At 41.2% G+C, this 20,528-nt stretch overlaps 1 protein-coding gene across 1 annotated transcript in view; it reads left to right on the forward strand.

Moving 5' to 3' along the window:
* The window catches only part of LOC111159403 (SET binding factor 2), a 501,856-nt gene extending 481,597 nt beyond the window's left edge, over positions 1-20,259 (forward strand). Inside the window, exons 33-40 of the mRNA XM_022521837.1 lie at positions 6,703-6,829; positions 8,919-9,046; positions 10,718-10,951; positions 11,933-12,037; positions 13,705-13,898; positions 14,749-14,836; positions 16,588-16,719; positions 17,760-20,259. Coding sequence (XP_022377545.1) covers positions 6,703-6,829; positions 8,919-9,046; positions 10,718-10,951; positions 11,933-12,037; positions 13,705-13,898; positions 14,749-14,836; positions 16,588-16,719; positions 17,760-17,858 — 1,107 coding nt within the window. The 3' untranslated portion in view covers positions 17,859-20,259. The remainder of the gene's footprint in view (positions 1-6,702; positions 6,830-8,918; positions 9,047-10,717; positions 10,952-11,932; positions 12,038-13,704; positions 13,899-14,748; positions 14,837-16,587; positions 16,720-17,759) is intronic.
* The last annotated feature ends 269 nt before the right edge of the window (positions 20,260-20,528 follow it).

The raw sequence follows: 20,528 nt of genomic DNA on the forward strand, positions 1-20,528 counted from the left end.
TTGTGAACACATGTGTGAGAAGCTAAGCTGCCCTCACACGGTTTGGTTATTCCAAAATTTATCCATTAATACTGGCAAAATAACTGAAGTTAATGGCTTAATGGTATATTCAAAGTTTCTGTGTCTGCCACTTCCCATTCACTTGAAAACTGGCAGAAATTGACATAACCCAACATGTTTTATATCAAAGCAATTTTACATTTAAGTTTTTAATATTTTGAGCCCATAAAGTAAATTTGTGTCTACATATCAGTCTTACTTACTAATTTTTGATCTTTAATAAATTATTTAACCTCTCTGTGCTTTGGTTTCTAGATAGATACGTGGTTAGATGGCTATCAGAAGGATCACAAATTTTATGTAAAGCGATCGGCACAGTAGAGACTGCACAGTTAATGTTTGTTAAATCTTTATCTTGAAATAATAAAAACTAACATTAGTTACCTATTTTCTAGGCTGTGTCTGTCATACCCACAGTTTTTCCAACGTTGATACCATTCTATTATAGGGTCTCTTGTAGCTTAACATTTCTAGTTCTTGAAAGCAAAACCCAATGTTAACTTACTATATTTTATTCCCAAAATGTTGATCTTTCCTGGGATTTGAGTCATAGCTTATTTTATGGGCCTTTAAATTTTATAAAGTACTTAGTGACACATGAGCAAAAAATAAGACCCTATAAATTCATGTTTCTCCAAATTCCATTTTAGAGCCTTTTCTTATAAGTAAAAGTGGCAGGTTTCACTCCATAATGGAAAACAAAACTAAAATACCTCACATAGCTATTGTCTTTTAAATCTGTATATTTAAATTTCCTCAAACTCTAAATAGTATCTATTTCTTAAGAACCTACAGCTAACATCATTCTATTTTAACAGTGAAAGACTAAATGCTTTTCCTCTAAGATTAGGAACAAGATGTGGATGTCTACTTCACCACTTCTGTTCAACATTGTACTAAATTAAGGTCCTAGCCATGCAATAAGGCAAGAAAATAATGATAATAAAGACATCCACATTAGAAAAGAAGTGAAATTATCTTTATTAACATGCAACATGGTTGTCTGTGGAATCTACAAAAAACTACTAGAATAAGTGGATTTAGCAAAGCTACAGGATACCTGATCAGTATTCAAAAATCACTAGTATTTCCACATACTAGCAATGAATTATTGGAAAATTAAAATGTAAAAATTATTATCTTTACAACAGTATCAAGAAACATGAAAGAAATCTAACAAAATATGTTAAAAGCCTAGACACTGAAAACTACAAAACATTACTGAGAGAAAGTAAAGCCCTAAATAAATCAAGAAATACCTCTTGTTTATGGGTCAGAGGATTCAATATTGTTGAAATGTCAGTCTCCCCAGATTGATGGAAAGATTCAGAGCAATCACAATCAAACTACCAGGGGCTATTTTGTAGAAATTGGCAAGCTCATTCTAAAATCCATATGGAAATGCAAAGTATCTAGAATAGCCAAAACAGCTTTGAGGGGCGCCTGGGTGGCTCAGTGGGTTAAGCCTCTGCCTTCGGCTCGGGTCATGATCTCAGGGTCCTGGGATCGAGCCCCACATTGGGCTCTTTGCTTGGTGGGGAGCCTCCTTCCCCCACTCTCTCTGCCTGCCTCTCTGCCTACTTGTGATCTCTGTCAAATAAATAAAATTTTAAAATCTTTTTAAAAATTAAAAAAAAAAAACAGCTTTGAAAAAGAACAAAAATCAGAAGACTAGCACTATCTGATTTTATTATAAAGCTACAGTAATCAAGATTGTGTGATAATTGGTATAAAGATAGGTCAGTGGAACAGAATAGAGTCCAGAAATAGTCCCACACTATATGTAATATGTGGAAAACTGATTTTCAATGAAGGCGAAAAAGCAATCAATAGAGAAAGGGTAGTCTTTTCAACAAATAGTGCTAGACAGTTGGATTTCCAGATGCAAAAACAAACAAATAAAAAACCAACTTCAATCCACATCTAGCACCAATATAAAAGTTAATTCAAAAGGGATCACAGACCTAAATATAAGACCTAACATTATACAATTTCTAAAAGGAAACATAGGAAGATGGGGCACCTGGGTGACTCAGTTGTTAAGCATCTGCCTTTGGCTCAGGTCATGATCCCAGGGTCCTGGGGTTGAGCCCCGCATTGGGCCCTGGGGTTGAGCCCCGCATTGCGCTCCCTATTCACAGTGGAGTCTACTTCTCCCTCTCCCTCTGCCCCTCCCCTACAACCCTCACTACCCCTGCTTCTATGCATGCATACTCACTTGTTTTCTCTCTCTCTCTCTCTCTCTCTCTCATGCATGTACATGCAAAAACAAAATCTTCAAAAAATAAAAATAAAAAATTAAAACTCAAAAAATAAAAATACTAAAACAACAAAACAATACTTAACAGAAGGGGAAGGAAGCATGTGGATTGTGCTTTTTTGGAGACCGCTGTCGTATTTTATAGCAGAAGAATCTAGGTGTCTCATTGACAAAGAGGAAAAAAATGCCAATGAAGTAGACAAACTGAGTCCTTGGGAGATAGGACTAAATGGAGAAAGTATAATTTTTCTTTTTTACTGGGAATCTAAGCACCATATTTTGTCATGCAAATATAGTCAGGTCTTTGTCTCTCATTATGGTAAGAAGACATTTCAGAAAACAGAATTGAGAGCCCAGAAGTAAACCCACCCATATATGGACAATTAATTTACAACAAAGGAGCCAAGAACATAAAATGGAGAAAGGACAATCTTTAATAAATGGAAAAACTGGGCAGCTACATGCAAAAGAATGAAACTAGACTAGACCACTATCTTGCACCATACACAAAAATTAACTCAAAATGGATTAAAGACTTGAATGTAAGACCCAAAACTATAAAATTCCTAGAAGATTCCAAAGGCAAGGGAAGCAAAAGCAAAAATAAACAAATGGGACTACATCAAACCAAAAAGCTTCTGCACAGTGAAGGAAACATCAGAATGAAAGGGCAATCTACTGAATGGGAGATGATACTTGCGAATCATCTATCTGTTAAGGGGTTAGTATCCACAATATATAAAGAACTCCTACAACTCAGTGGTTAAAAATATATATATATGGGCAGAGGATCTAAATAGGTATTTTTACCATGTTTCTTAATGTCAGATTCCAAATGTGGCTTTCTACATATTAATCAACCCAGCATTCAGGTCAGGTCAGTCTGATTTTTTTTCTTAAATTGTGGCTGAAGAATTTAAAAAAAAAAGTGCTTATATCTTCTTTTCTACTTCCAGTAGACCTGATAATTAACCCCAGTTTAGGGGCAGATTGTTTTTTGACCTCAAGCAGTTAGCGCCAGCAGGTGCCCTTGTGGCATGCAGACACACAGACACACACACAGTGCCCCCAAGTACTGACACCGTGATGCTATCTAAGCACCAATTACAGTTCAAGCAGGGTGAGTGCCAGTGGCCTTGAGAAGTATCTAACCTTTCTAACATAATTGTAGGCTCCAGGATTTGTGGTGAGGCCCAGTCACTCAGTATAGCGGGCTATGAAAGTATTTTTCCACTTGTAGAGGAGTTTTGCTTCTAGTCCTAGCATATGATCTCCCTGAAATGCCTGTAAGTTCAACTTAAGGTCATATTCATTATCATTTCCATTCTACTTTACCTCATAAGTGGGTCTTCAAAATCATATCCTTAAGCACATAAAGTGTCGGAATAATCAAGGAAAGATACAGATATGTATGAGGCAGTGGTTTCTCTGGAGAGTGGTCATTGAGAGAACAGTTTTGTTATTTGGAGCTTTGTTTAATAAAAGTTTTTTTAAAAGTTTTTAGAACCTGTTACGGACTGGGTCCATAGAAATAGCCCTAAACTTTTCTTCCCCTGTGACTAACAAGGTTTATTCCAACGTCTGTTGGGGCAAAGTTGTTCTTGGAGCTCACTCTCCTTGAGCACATTGCAGATTCCTCCTCCCTGAGATTCTCAGATGGAGAGGAACCAAGTTCCATCCTGGGTCTGTCTCCTTCTGTCCTACCAGCCACAATCTGAGTCACCCCTCTCTATCAACACTGGCTGTTGAGTGGTGCCATTGATTCCAAACCAGGAGCTCGGGCTAGAGTGCGTGCAGTTCTCAAACCCTGAGATAGGGTTTCAGAACACACAGAACACACCACCTGGCTATTCAGGGCCATGTCACAGTTGTCCCCTGGAAAGCTGTCCCGTCTTATGGAGATCTGATGCAACAGGAATTGGCTGAGATCAGGGAAGCAGCTCCGCAATATACAAGCCCACTGAATGAAAGTCACACTCTCTCTTAATATGTTTTCCTAAAATCCATTTTATTTTAATTACTTATGAGCTAAAATTTTAGTTCATTTTAAAATAAGAAAATGTTGTAGGGAGAAAAAAACCTTTAATCACAGAAAACTAGGTTTCTAACCAGATGATAAACTTTGATAAATCAATGATACCCAGTTCATGACTTTAAATTCTCACTGATCTATTAGGCAGTAACATCAACATATTACACACATGCCTGCTCACTTTGGCTGACCAAATGTAGGCCTACATTGCCAAATTAAACATGGAGAGAAAAGCTGGCTTCTAGACAGCCTGCCTAACATGTTCATTTGAAACAGCTTTTAAGCAAATATAATTGTGGTTGGAACTTATCTCAACCAAATAGAATTCTCTAATGGTCATGAGAGATTGAGCAATATACAGGTGGGATTGCAAGGTGGAATGGAGTGTCACAAGGTCATCAGCCACCTTCTGTGAACATAAGAAGGCTGCACGGAGTCTGCATACAGCTTGTCTAAAGTACGCTGTAGCTCAGTGACCGTTCCAAGCTCTGCCTTGCTCCTGCTCTCCCATATCATGCCTTCATCCTTATTCCTACATCCAGTGACCTCACTGCCTAACTTAATGATCACAAATTAAGTTAAAAGGCATAAGCTCTTCCCCTTTCCTTTGGCACTTGAACATCTCTTTCTTCTAATCTACTCTTCTATCCCTTCTCATTTCCAAGCTATTCCCTATATCTGAGCCATTAGCCCCATTCATTCTTGCTTTCACAGGCCTTGCTCTCTTAGTTATCAGATCTTTTGCCACAATTTGTTCTCTCTCTGCTAGCTTCTCCTGCATCGTCTTCAGACAGCCATATATTTCTTTTGTCCTGAAAAGATCTCTTGCTGTACTCTAAACCACCATCTCCTCTTCTCATTCCTTTCTCTACCAAACTTCTCTGTACAACTTTTGTTTTATTACACACTACTATATACCACAAGTACCTGAAAAGCAAGTTATAACTTATGGTAATGTATGTCTGTCGAGAACCTAGCACAGTATAAAGCAGTGAATGAGGCACAAACCTTGGGATCAAATTTGGTCTCACTGGTTACTGTCAAATGACCTTGGGAAATTACTTAATCTTACTCATCCTCAGCTTCTTTGTTTCTAAATGAGGAGGGGTGTGGGAATTATAATGCTTATCTTCAGAGGCTCTGAATAGGGATTTTTCCAAAGAAGACATACAGACAGCCAATGAGTATTATGAGAAAGTGTTCAACATCACTAATCTCGGGAAAATGCATAATCAAAACCACAATGAGATATCACCACACATCTATTAGGATGGCTAGTATCATGAAGACAAGAGGTAACAAGTATTGGCAAGGTATAGAGAAAAGGGAGCCCTTGTGCATAGTTGGTGGGAATGTAGATTAGTGTAGCCACTGGAAAAGTAGTTCCTCAAAAAATTGAAAACGGAATGACCTTACGATCCAGAAATCCCACTTCTGGGTACGCATCCAAGGGAGTGAATTTGGTATCTCAAGGAGATAGCTATACTCCTGTATTCACTGCAACATTCTTCACACTAGCCAATATATAGAAACAACCTAAGTGACCATCTGTAGATGGACAAAAAATGTTTTATACACACACACACGATGGAATATTATTCAGCCATGAGAGAAAAAAAAAAAAGGAAATCTTGCCATTTGCAACAATGTGGCTGGACCTTGAGGGCATTATGCTAAGTGAAATAATTCAGAGAAGAATAAATTCAGCACGATCTCATTTATATGTGGAATCTAAAAAAGCCAAACTCATAGAGACAGTAAAATGTTGGTTGCCAGAGGCTGGGGGTTGGAGGAAATGTGGAGATACCGGTCAAGGGGTATAAACTTCTAGTTGTAAGAAGAATAAGTTCTGGGAACCCAATGTACAGCTTGATGACTGTAGTTAACAATTCTGTATTATTTACTTGAAAGTTGCTAAGAGACGGGATGTTAAATGTTCTCACGAAGAGAGAAGCTTATGAATTTATGTGAGGGGATAGAGGTGTTAACTAATCCTATTGTGGTAATCATTTCGTAATAGATAATGTGTATCAAGTCATCACATTGTATACCGTAAATTGACCATGTTATATGTCAGTCATATCTCAATAAAGCCAGGAAAGAGTAATGCCTATTTTATAATGTTGTTATGGAGATTAAATGAAATTATGTTTATAAAAATCCCTAGCATGGTGTCTAGCATGTAGTAGGCACTGAGAATGCCTGGTTCCCTTCCCACCTCCACTCATGGTAGGGGCTCAGTTGATTGACCATACGGTCTCCCACAGATTTCAGGTCACTATTCAGTGGCATAGCATCCAGTTTTTGTTAAGTTTGATTTTTACTCTTTTCTTTGTCATGTGTGTTTCAGGTTCACAACCAATATCCAACAGAGTTTGAATTCAATCTCTATTACTTAAAGTTCTTGGCTTTCCACTATGTGTCTAATCGCTTTAAAACATTTCTCCTGGATTCAGACTATGAAAGATTAGAGCATGGTATGTGTTTGCACTCCCTTGTTCCATCTTTTTTGTTAGTTTTGTGTGTTTTTAATTAAAATTTCTAGTAACATACTATCCCCAAGTGTGGCAAGGTCATTTTAGGGTTTTACCCTGAACTATAAAAGTAGAATAGATATGAGTGAGTGCCCAAATTCTCAGGTTATGTGCTGTGCTAACTCTTAAGGACTACAAGTGGTCATCCCTATAGCAAAGGTAAAATCTGCTTACCATTTTAACATCTCAAAGTGGTATCACTGTTTAAAGAGAACATTTTACTTAGTTTTTCCATCCCTGGTATATTCACTGTAGTAGGGAAAGCTCCTGCTTTTGGAGGCAGTGTGAATAGCAGGAAAGGCCATGGGCTCCGGAGCAAATAGATCAGGGTTCAGTTCCAGTATTTCCAGTACCAGCTGAGCACTTTGGACAAGTTAGGTGCCTTTCTGAGTTTCCTCAGTGTCCTCATCTCTAAAAATGATGACGATAATAGCACCTACCCCTTTGGCCATGATGATCACACGAGGAAATAGTTATAAATTTCTTAGCACAGTTTTTAGCTTTTAATAATCATTCATTGAATTTTAGATATCCCCATCGTTATTATAATTTTTAACAGTAGTAATACTTGTAAAGAGTAGATTTTGAAAGTTAGCCTCTATGAAAACATTCCCCACAGGGATTTTACATTCTTACATTCGTTGTTGTTTTAGGGAGAAGGGAAGGGATGATACACAGGATCTTGTTAAGAAAAAAAAATAGCTATTTCCAATATACGTACCTGGATATTCATAAAGAGAACTCTTCTACTGGCTAAAAATATTTACTGATGTCCTCAATTTAAAAAATGAAATCTGAAAATGTTACAGTTCCAGTGATGCTATTAGGTGGTCTAGTAGGGTGCTTCATACTTTTGGTAAAGGAGACAGCACTGGTTCTTATTTATACTCCAGACCTTTTTTGACTCATAGAATTGTCATTCCACACGTCATAATCAGAAACTAATTTCTTAAACACTGTGTGTTGGAAAGACAGTAAGGAGAACTGATTACATTGGACGTTGGAGTCCCTTAGAGAGCTGTTAAAATGACTAGTATCTGGGACCCATCCTCAGAGATTCTGATTTAAGTGGTCTGAAGCAAGACCTAATAAGCACTGGGATTTTTTAAAGCCCTTGATTTTTCTGATGTGTGGCCAGGGTTGAGAGCTACCACACTGGGCTCTGCGGGTAAAAGTTAGACAAGAAACAATAATTAGTCTTGGAGGCCTCTTGTAGGATTTTGTGCAGCCTTGGGCTTGAAACATCTTTTCTGATCAACTGGTAAAATGCTTGTTGACTTTCGACTGTGTCATTTCATTCAAAGCAAGACAGCACTGCTAAGAGAGACACTCTTCCTGGCCCTTTGAAGAAGTACCCTTCTTCCTCACCCTTACACATCTCTGTTAAAACCAAAGTGAGCTTATATGAGTGGCAGATTGAGGGTTTGGTAGGTATAGAATAATATCAGAGAAAGCCTGAAGCACCCCCCCCACCTTTGGCTTTTGTTAAGTCACCCAAAGATACAGACCACACCCTTCTATCATCCAGCATCTCCATGACCACGATTTGCAGTATACATAAACTATTTAAACAAGAAGAAACTTTAAACAGCTTCATAATGAACAACTGACAACTGGAAAAAGAAACCTAAAATTATGTTTTTAACCGAACTTCATCACATCAACTCGAAGTCCTTCCCTTTTCTCCTGAAAATTGTGTAGAATGACGCCTGGCATGGAGCTCTTTGAATCTAGATATAGACGTAGGATGTGGATTAAAAGAAGGTCATGATGTGCTGCTAAATACTTAGGAAAACCTTATCAGATGTTTTCCTTCCATTTGGGTTTGTTTCCCTATAGCAGTAAGTTCATTTCTGTCCTTAGCTTTGCAGTGACCTCCTAAGGTTTCTGCACATACATTGCTGTTTTGAGAGCCATAAGATAGAGTTCACTTTTCATCTGCTACATGCATCAGAGTTTTAGGCAAACTGTTGATTTATTTGACTTTTGTTTATTGGGTTTGTTTGTGTTTTTTGGTTTTTTTTATTTACAGGAACTTTGTTTGATGATAAAGGAGACAAGCATGCCAAAAAAGGAATTTGTATTTGGGAGTGTATCGATAGAATGCACAAGAGGAGTCCCATTTTCTTTAATTATTTATATTCACCAGTAGAAATAGAGGTATAGTAAGAAAGTATTTATTTTTCATTTTCTGAATGTTTAGGTTAAAGTTTTCCTTACTTTTTTTAAAATTTAATTTCTTTTCAGTGTAACAGAATTCATTGTTTATGCACCACACCCAGTGCTCCATGCAATACGTGCCCTCCATAATACCCACCACCAGGCTTCCCCAACCTCCCACCCCCCACCCCTTCAAAACCCTCAGATTGTTTTTCAGAGTCCATAGTCTCTCATGGTTCATCTCCCCGTCCAATTTCCCTCAACTTCCTTCTCCTCTCCATCTCCCCACGTCCTCCGTGTTTTTTGTTACTTTTAAGTATATATAAGCTGTTTAAGCTTTTTATAAACATTGGACTAGGAAGCTATTGAAAATATCAGAAGCTATTTAAAAGTTTGATACACCATGGGTTTGGGTTATGATGGAATGGAAACTGTTCTTCATATTCTTGACCATAAAAATTAGGAGCTAGACCCCCAAATCTAGAAAGGGTAACTTAAAGAAAGTCAAAGCAAGGCAACTTTCCACAGGATGAAAGACCAAACAGAACTTGAAACCGCAACTGGTTATCTAAGCTAAAAAAAAAAAAAGGTCTAAAATACTTTGGGGAAGATTTCTTTAAAGTCCACTTATACCAAAGCCATGGGAAGCAAGGATGTTTGGAGCCCAGCCCAAGAAGCATGACATCTCAGGGGCAACCATGCTGTGTGATGCACATCTGTACGAAGTAAGCTCTGGGATGGGACAGACTGGTGTGATGAGCAGAATCACCTTCCTCAGGGGCAAGAAGGCCCTTGTCCTTGGCTCCATACTTAGGACCCCACTCTGGCCCTTCTCCAGCAACCCCTTCCTCATAAGATGCAGAACACAAAAAACCCAAGTGTTTGTGCTTAGATACTCCTTCTTTATCTAAACCATGCTCTGTTACCCAAAATTTCTTACCCAAATCCAAGTTACTAACGAGGCTACTTCCAGTCTGTCTCCCGAGCCAGTACATGTGCCCTTCATTCAGTGCCAAGCGTGCCTAAGAAGTAGCTGTTTGGCAGGGAGTAAACAGGGCTTAGCCTTGTGGGTTGGAGTATATATACACATTCGTAAAAGACCCTCACAATATAGGACCGAGCCAGAGTGAGAGGAGCAGGGACTTGGGCCAAGGAGTCTGGTTGCTGGGCCCAGCTTCTCCAGTGCTACCACTGTCTGGTGTAGAATTCTAAGGAGTCCAAGCTCTCTCATTTTGAGCGTGGTCTTGCAGGTCATTAGGAAGTTTTATTTATCAAGGTAGGAGGAGAGACATATTTTATTTAATAGTTTATCTTTTTTTTTAAGATTTTATTTATTTATTTGACAGACAGATCACAAATAGGCAGAGAGGCAGGCAGAGAAAGAGAGGGGGAAGCAGACTCCCCGCTGAGCAGAGAGCCCGATGCGGGGCTCGATCCCAGGACCCTGGGATCATGACCTGAGCTGAAGGCAGAGGCTTTAACCCACTGAGCCACCCAGGCGCCCCTAATAGTTTATCTTGATGTATAACATTTAAATATTTAGAATATGGTATTGAACATCGATTCATGCTCCTGCCCTAGACCCTGCAGATGTTAGGGGCCAGCCTGCCTGTGCACTTGAGGTACTTTGAGGTCAAGATGAAACTATATTTCAGAATTCTCTTTGAACAGGCCCTGAAGCCCAATGTAAATGTCTCCAGCCTCAAGAAGTGGGATTACTACATAGAGGAAACCCTTTCCACAGGGCCTTCATATGACTGGATGATGCTGACTCCCAAGCAATTCCCCTGTGAGGACTCTGAAGCGGCGGGAGGAGCTGGGCCCCAGAGCCAAAGGAGAACGGTGTGGCCATGCTATGACGATGTCGGCTGTGTTCAGCCTGATGCACTCACCAGCCTCTTCGGTGTAAGTCAGGCCCACGGAGACATGCATGTAGGACACCTGAGGCCTCAGGAACCAGGTTAAGTTAAAACTGGCTCTCAGACTTCTAGACATGGCTCTCCTCCCTCTGGGCTAGTGTTCTACGTGGCACCCCAGGAGGGTGAGGAAACCGAATTAGCTCCCCAGCAGTAGCAGGGGATCAGACTCAACTACTGGAAAAGAGTAAAAAAAGTAAGTTTTCCAGCATTATGAGGAAGCAGTCAAGCAAATGGAGCAATTTGCAGCTTCCCAGCTGTTTTAGCTGCCCAGCAGCCTGAGTCAGTCCTGGGTTATGGCTTTTGTGGGTGCTTTGCTTCCTCTGGTCAAAAGTGTGGGTAGTTGATGGCCTGGTGGGCGTGCTGCCAACCATCTTCTCCAGGGAATATTCTGGAGTGAAACAGTCCCAGCAGTAGCCACCCTGATGAGAGCAGCAGCCCGGAGGAAAGTGTTTGAGCCCTGATCTGGGCCAAACAGTTCCTGAAGAGTCTTTGTCCCTTCTTGTGACCAGTGGGGCATAGGTGTGCTGCAGGGAAGGCGCTGTCACAGGGCAGCTGCTCTGCTCACTGGCATCCCTCGCCAAAGGAAATTCCGTTCTTGGGCAGTTCTTGGCTCATGTTTTCCACATCCGGTTTTAAATCATCAGAGATGGGGGTTCCTCTGTCAAGAACAGATCTCCACCTTGCTGTTAAGGTTTGGACACCAGCCCAATGCTTGACCTTTTGCTGTGGCCATCAGATTTCCTGCGGGGTGGCCAGAGGTGAAGGTGTACCTTTGCCACAGTATGTCACACCAGCTAGAGCTCCCACCCCTGTTCCTGCCTTGAGAGACCTCTGAGGCCACCAACTTTCTCTGCCTTCTGGCCGTGGTGTTTATCGGGCCCGGAACAGAGGAGATTTGGCTCTGGGGACACATTCTGATTTCTATGAAATTCTTAGTGTCAGAAAACTCCTTTTAATTACTTCACAGGAAATTGAAAAATTGGAGCATAAATTGAACCAAACCCCTGAGAAGTGGCAGCAGCTGTGGGAAAGAGTAACAGTGGACCTTAAGGAAGAACCCAGAGCAGACCGTGTGAGTTGCTAAAATCCTGTGAGGAGCTACTTCTGAGCTTTCTGAGCGTGCTCGGTCAGGTGGGGCCTATGGCCAGAGGGTGGGGTCATGCCCTGGAGGTCCAGGGCAGAAGGTTCCAAGTGACTGAATACTTCCTGAGTGTCTCACTTTACCACAGTGACATAAGACTTGTGTTTCAGGGCCCCGTACCCAGGGAAAATTACTGGGTTCTTTTCTATCTGCGCCTCTGTGGTTTCAGCTGATTTTCTACCACATGAGTGGGGAGGGGTACCCCAGGACCATCTTTCCTTCAGAGAAATAGCCAGAGAACAGAAAATATTTTTAAAAGACAAATTATGCTACTTTCTCTTGCTCACACCCCCTTTCCTGTTTCTGAATTAAGAAACATTTATCATAACAATATTTTAAAAACACACACTGTTTTCTGTTTTTCACAGCCCCTCTTCTGTTTTTGACTTCAACTTCTATCAGGCATGGAATAGGTGCAAGAGACTGTGCTGAGTCCCACCCACACTTTAGTGTCCTCTGCAGCCCACAGGGAGGGGTGGCATCCCTGCTCACATGCGAGGGGATAGGCACAGAGATCACACACCTCATATTGGATACAGCCACTATCAAACCCACTTCAGACTGGCTCCAGATGCAACGGAAGGGAGGTCAGGACAGCTGTGGGTGTTCTGAAAAGGACTTCACATGTCACAGAGGGACAGGGAGAGTGGGGCACAGAAGAAAGCCTCTAGCATGCTGAGAAGGGGTCCTCCAGGCACTCACTCTTGCCTTCAGATGGCAACTCAGGGAACTGTTGTCAGGCCACAGGCAGGTGGTGTCTGACTTTAATTCTCAGAAGCTTTATTCTTCAATGCTCAGAAGAATATTCTCAGAAGAATAAAACCATTTCTTGATATTTTTTCTGATTATGAGAGATATATTTATTCTTTTAAGTAAGATAATACACAGTTATAAGCAGAGGATAAAAATCACCTACAATTTATAGCCTAGAAATAAATTGTGAGCTGTCAAACTTATTGTATCATTCTAAACACACATAGAAAGGGATTTACTATGCATACTGTTTTAAAACCAGCTTTCTGGAGCGCCTGGGTGGCTCAGTAGGTAAGCATCTGCCTTCAGCTCAGGTCACGATCCCGGCATCCTGGGCTGTAGTCCTGCATTGGGCTCCCTGCTTAGCAGGGAGTCTGCTTCTCCCTCTCCCTCTGCCATTCCCCCTGCTTGTGCTCTCTCTCTCTCTCTGATAAATAAATAAATAAGATCTTTTAAAAATATATATGAGGCATACATGACCTTCCATTTGTCATTTACATATGTCAGCACAGCAGTTCTATTGGCTGTCTAGAATTCCACTCTACAGAAATACCATTTTTTTAACCAGTCCCCTAATGATAGACATTTTCATTGTTTCTCGTTGTTTATTATCATCAACAACTCCAGGATAAACATCTTTGTATGTGTATTTTTTAATTGCTCCTTGAGTTATTCAGTTTTCTCCTAGAGATACATTTTTTAAAATGAAATTACTGGATGAGTTGCTCAATAAAATCTTTATAAGGCTTTCCTAGCTCTTTTTTTTCTTTAACTTAAAATGCAAATTTATCATCTTACAGTTTGGGGTTTTTTTTTTTTTTTATCAAAGTATGGTTCTTTTTCAGCTGCAGAGACACCCCTCAGGCTCCCCAGGAATTGTGTCTACCAACCTGACCTCCTGTCAGAAGAGGTCTCTGCTGCACCTCCCAGACAGCAGCGTGGGCCAGGAGCACAGCGCCGGTATCTCCCCATCCAATGGCGTGGACCGCAGAGCAGCCACGCTGTACAGCCAGTATGCGTCCAGGAATGACGAGAACAGGTGGGCGTGCTGAGCTGCTGGGCCTGGGCAGAACAGCCTTCTGTAACCTTGAGATGGATTTGCTTTCATTCTTCGTTTCTGTTGTAAATGTGTCAGATGGCTCTTTGAAGAGGAGAAGTCAAAATTACAACTAAAATAATGCCAAGAGGTTATGGTGATTTGTGGTTGAGTCCTGGTTATTATTATCTCATGCCTGTCAGATCGTTTGAGAGAGTATGTGTTAGTCAGCACTTTTTCAGTGGCAGACATCAGAAGTTCAGCTCACGCTAGCTTGAGCAAAAAGGAATTTACTGGCGCACCTGGGTGGCTTAGTAGGTTAAAGCCTCTGCCTTTGGCTCAGGTCATGATCCCAGGGTCCTGGGATCGAGCCCTGCATAGGGCTGCCTGCTCAGCGGGGAGCCTGCTTCCCTCCCCCCACCTCTCTCTCTCTGCCTGCGCCTCTGCCTACTTGTGATCTCTGTCAAATAAATAAATAATCTTTTTTTTTTTTTTTTTTTTTAAGGCATTTACTCACAGACACTGGGAAGGCCAAGGATTTGTCAGTTTCTCACAGTTTTCTTCAGGCTTCTGTTCATTTGCTGGCTCTGTTTTCCTCTAGTGGTTGCATCATTCCCAACATGGCACAAAAGATGGCTATTGAGAGCTCCAAACCTTACAAGTTTGGTAATTCCAGCAGAAAGAAGCAGTCTTTCCCCCAAAGGTCTAGTAAAAAAGATTCTGGAGAGAATTCTGATTGGCTTTTTTGGACTACCAAGGGAAAGAAAGGCTTGACAAAAACAACAGACATCCCCTTCATAGCACTTTTTAAATGAAAAACCAAAATTAACTGCCCTGTCATCATTTCTTCTAGGTCCTTCGAGGGAACGCTTTACAAAAGAGGGGCTCTGCTGAAAGGTTGGAAACCCCGTTGGTTTGTGTTGGATGTAACAAAACATCAGGTAATAATACTGTCAAAGCCTACAGAAAATCACTTCTCTCTAGGCTGGACTGTGGCCTCATTCTACCTTAGAACTGACCAGTCAGCCTGGAGGCAGAGAACCCATTTTGTTTCTCAACACATTCATCTCTAAAATGGAGTCTGTTGAGGGGCACTTGGATGACTTAGTTAAGCATCAGCTCTTGATCTCACTCAGGTCTTTATCTCAGGGTTGTGAGTTTAAGCCCCATGTTGAGCTCCATGCTGGACATGGGGCCTACTTTAAGATAAGATAAGATGTATAAAATAAAATAAAAAATAAAGGCTATTGAGAAAGATACAAACTGGTACCCCTATACAGTGTTCTGTAGGACCTACACCTAGAAGACCATTTCCACATAAAGATCTTAGGTGGGGACCACATTTCCCTCTGCTCAGGGCATTTCATAAAAGTTACAGAATCTTTGTGGAAGAATATAGAGAATTTATTTACAAATATGCAATGGAAGCCCTTTAGGGGAGGTTGTACTTTAACATAACAATGTCTCTGAAATCATAAAGAATACGCTGTGGAGACAAGTTCCATTAAACCACTAAATATAACACAGGACAATGTCATAATTTTTCTATTATTTATAATTACACCAAATTATACTTGCATTCTTACCAACTTTTGGATTTGTTGAACACAAAACGTACAGTTTTCCATTTTCGACCTACTTTTACCCATGCCTGACTGGAGAAACAGAGGTAAGTATGAGGCCAGGCTGTAGTGACAGAGGCACTAGACACTTCTGTGCTGTATAAGTTACAGAGTGATACCCAGTCCTGGCACATAATAACCACTCAATCAAATGTTGAGCTAGTTTTTCAAAAATCATTTTATATCTACATGCTGTAACTTGGCAACTTATATTTTTATATAATATAATTGAACATATTTTCCTACCAGTTCATAAAGATCTTCCTTATCATTTTTGAAAAGTTATAGTATTCCATATTACTGACATAATTAGCCAACCATCATTTAATTAACAAACACCCCCATTGAAAGAGAGATACATCTCTTCCGTTTTTAGCTAAAAAAAAATAGAGCTGAAGGAAACCTCTTTCTCTGTGTCTCTGCATGCTTGTGGGAGTGTTTCTGCAGAGGTGAGAAGGACATATCAATAGGCATAAACATTTTAAATTTGAGTTGCTGTTGCCAAATTTAGTCCAAAAGATTTCTAACAAATTATATCCCCACTAACAATGTTTGAGAATACTTAGTGCCTTAAATCAACCTGAATATTATCAGCCATTTTTAATATTTCTTAATCTAAGTGAAAAGTGAAATCTTACTGATTACATTACCTTTTACATCACCGAGGTTGCGCATCTTTTCAGATGTTTATAAGTCATTTGTATTTCTTCTGTGACTTGCCTATTGAGCTTTTTATATTTATCTTTTTCTTACCGATTTCTAGGAATTCTGTACATATTCTAAACAACCTCTTTTTTATATGTTACATATATTTTTTACAATTATTAGTTGACATTTGATTTTATTTTTAATATGTAATATTTTTATCCATTCAAAATTCAAAAAAAAATAAGTCTTTTTCCTCCTTTCTGTCAGCCACCAAGAAGCAAGCAGTGTTTTTATTTTCTTATTTATTCTTTTAGGCATAGGTTAGCAAGATACAGAGGAAGGTATTCAAATACATTTTGAAAAGCCATGCCATTTTCCCTTTCTGTGTGTCTTATATCCCATCTGTATCCTTTTGGTTCCAGCTGCGATACTATGACTCAGGTGAGGACACAAACTGTAAAGGCCACATTGATCTGGCTGAAGTAGAAATGGTCATCCCTGCTGGCCCCAGCATGGGAGCCCCAAAGCACACGAGTGACAAGGCTTTCTTTGATGTAAGTTGATCTTACTTGTCTTTTTCTCACTCTATCTGTACATGACTCCTTACAATCCATCCATCTACAAGAATTATGGGGCCTCAGACCAATTGATGGAGACAGCAGATAGGTTGCAGACCCCCTGGCTATGGGAATTGCTACAGAATTTGAATTCTACACTCAATGCCCAAATCTGACCTCTCCCGGCTGTTCAAATGTCTCAAAAAGGCTGCATATTACTTTGCACAAAGGACTTCTTCAGCAGGTATCCAGCCACATATGGAGGAAAATGAATTCCCTGTTAAATATTGTTAGTTATTTTACTCACCAGCTACTGTCAAGAACAGATGCTACTTCCCTTTGGATCCAGCAGTCTTCATGCTTGACCATCCATAAAAATTGTCCATAGTCATACATGATGACTGTTTGCCCTAACATCTTCAGCAGCCCTTAGGTGAGCCTTGGGGCATTTTATGGGCCACATGATGGGGTTCTTACCTAGTTCCCATAGCCAAGCAGGGCTTCATAAAGAGCACAGTCATACTCGAGGGCTCTGTTCTGGCTATGAAGCCATTTCCCTGAGTCTGGGCTTCCAGGGTGGCCCCAGCTGAAGCCTTTAGAGAAAGGGATGGAAAGAGAACAGGAAAGGCAACTTGCTCAAGGTGTGGATGATTCTCAGGTTTCACAGAGGAGCACAGGAAGCTTCCGTGGCACCTTTGCTGCATCTGTGCAGTGCATGCGAGAGGCCAGAGACTCTGCAGCCCTTCCTGACCCTCCTTCTTAGTCAAGGAAGGCCCCAGGAAAATGCAAAGTTAGACTCTCCTAGCATGTCTCCTTTTCTGCCAGTGCCCTTCTATTAACATCTTCAGTGACTCTGGGGACCAAAAACACAAAGTGACCGTCAAGGCAATGACAGTATGGTAGTGGAGGGGAGAGAGAACATAGAGGTTCTGGGGTGGCACGGGAAGGGAAGTTCACTGGGATTGATTCTCACACTTGCCCAAAGCCATAGAACAGGCCTGCCCTTCATCTGTGCTTCTTGTCTTTCGGTTTTGTAGCTCAAGACCAGCAAACGTGTGTATAACTTCTGTGCCCAGGATGGACAGAGTGCCCAGCAGTGGATGGACAGGATTCAGAGCTGTATCTCTGATGCCTGATGTCCCTGGTCAACCCAAGCAGAAGAGGGAGGAAGGACTCAAGCTGTCAGATAGAACAAAGTGCATGAATCCTTGAGGAGCTGACAGCTTCCTGTTTGATTCTAAAGAGTCATCCCAGGCCTGAAGTTCTCCTGCCCGGTCTTACCCAGTGCCCTCTTTGAGCAGTTGCTATATCTGCTTAGCCTGATTGAATGCATCCCAGAGGGCTGGCCAAGAGCCCCAGGCACTCCCTGTGTCTTGCACTAGGTTGTTCTAACAGGGTCTTAGTGGTTAGGGACCAGAAGAATGCTTCCTGAGCCAACTGTCATCCATCCCCTAGCAAAATGGCTACCATTTACTTGACTCCTTCTTGATGAAACTAGATCCTTTTTGTTACCAAGGTCATAATTTCCTTGGAGAGCTTTCTGACAAGCAAAAACCAAAACTGTCCAAGATGATCTTACATTCTGTCTGGAACAGGTTTCCCAGCAGAATAGTTCCTACTCTTACTGCCTGACCTTAGAGATGCTCAGTTCTCTGGTGCTGCCTAAAGGTGCTTCCATAACCCCTGCTGGGCCACTGGGGATCACACAAGAACCTCAGTGCTCAGTGGCAGGCAAAGGGGGCGCACAGAGGATTCTCCTGAAGGAAAAAGATGGCAGGGAATGATGCAACAATGACCAGGCCAATGCAGGAAAATATTGCCTCCAAAACACTGAATTTTCTAGGCCAAAGGTGCCCTGAGGATCCAGGACTTTGTGTTCCTATGTATTCTTCTGCTCCCTGACAGCTTCTTACACAAAATAACATGCAAAAAGCCGAATGCACTAACTCACAAAATAAACCCTTGCACTGAACTCTTAATGAAGTGAAGATGTTGGAAAGACAGAAGCCAGCTGTCCATGAGCACAGCACACCTGTGACAGGCTGTGTAGACAGCAGTCACACGGTGGCTTGATCAGATGCCTAAACAGCACTTATGCACATGAAGAGTAAGCATGGTCGGTAGATTTTCTTTACTTTTGATAATATTGTCTTTGTTCAGCTGAAGATCTGAGGACTGCTGTGTGTTCCCCGCCAGCGACCGCAGCGAAATCCCTGCTCACAGGCTCTGTGGCCGGCTGGAGTCAGAGGTAGCTAGAGCGTCATTTTGGAATGTTAATATGTTAAATACCAAACTAATATTTCAAAAATATGTATATATGATTTCTATATCCTTGTTTTTCAGATAGCCTACTTATAATTTAATATAAAATTAACTGATTCATGCGTAAGATTTCAGTCATGAAAATAGTTCCCTTTTTAAAAGATAAAAAACCACTTTGTCTTTGTAGATTACAAATAAATCAGATTTTCAAATTTAAAATTATCTACACACTAGGAAATAGAACTGTGTTAATACATAAGAAATTGGGGGAAAATAAGAATGAAGGATTTTTCTATCATTTTCATTTTATAAATTGCCACCTGTGAAAATGATTTTTGCACATTATTTGTATTTTTTCTTTGTATATGAAATAATTTTTGTACTTTGTAAAATATGGAGCCCATTGTACCTTCAGCTATTTGAGACTGTGCACAGTGCTTCTTTTATAACTGGATTCTTTTAACTTTCGTAAAGGTGTTCCATGCCTTACAGTCACTAACCACCTTGAATTAAATTTATTTCTTAAGAAAAAGCATCCTCATTTGCTGTGAAATAAAACTCACTGTGTAGTGCATACCGCTCAGAAGGCAACATCCAGGATTTATGTATGAGACTAAAAATTCAAGGGTGGAACAGCCCATTTCGTGCCTTGCTTAGGTGGTCACTAGGCACTGGACATGCTGGCGTGAGCTTCTGGGCTCTAGACACACAGCCGCCAAGTTTAGGTAAGAGACCAGAAGCCACTCTTCCCACCCTGTGCCTCTCATGGCTGTGTGAAATTGGTGGAGTCCTTTTCTTCTTCTGGGTCACAGGTTTACCACCTATGTATGGTATGTGGCAGTTAGTGAGAATTTTAGGCAGGAACAACTGAACTATAGTCAGGTGGCTGGCTTCTCTGTTACAGGAAATCATTGAAACAGCACAAATGAAGGATCGGTGATTTCCGTTCTGGGCAACGTTTCTTCTGGTTGAACCCTTGAGTTTACTTTGGGGACCTTAGCTACATCTCAACATGGAGCCAACAGAATTGGGGTTCTCACCCCAGGGGTGAACCTCTCAGTCTTTTGATATCCAGGATCCCACTCTGAGCCAGGCAGAATGGGCCCCTGGAGCCGTCAGGTTGCCTCAGTTTAGAGGGCTCAGGTGATCCAGGCAGGGGCTCTCAGGCTTCACTGGTCCCAGGATTCTGCCCCTGATTTGTCCCTGAAATTCACTCACAAGGGAAACTACTGAGATTGGGGGTTGAGTACAAGAATATCCGGATGCCCTTCGTTCTTCAGGTCTTAGCTATGAGCAGGGGAAGAACACTGGATTCCAAGGAAGAAAGATTAAGGCCTGGCACCGTGTAAGGAGCTTAGCTGCCACCACCCCTCCCCTGTGGCGCTTGTGACAAACCTTTCTATGGCTGGGCTCTGGAAAGATGCAGATCCTGAAAGGAGCACATTGTACAGGTCCGGCTTCCCAAGCCCTTTGGCCCAGGTTCGTTCTTCTCACTTCCCAAAGCCCTCTGCCCAGTGGCCTCTGTTCCAGAGCTAGAGCTTAGA

This window comes from Enhydra lutris, unplaced genomic scaffold, assembly GCF_002288905.1.
Source record: "Enhydra lutris kenyoni isolate GAN:26980312 unplaced genomic scaffold, ASM228890v2 scaffoldscaffold68, whole genome shotgun sequence".
Lineage (NCBI taxonomy): Eukaryota > Metazoa > Chordata > Mammalia > Carnivora > Mustelidae > Enhydra > Enhydra lutris.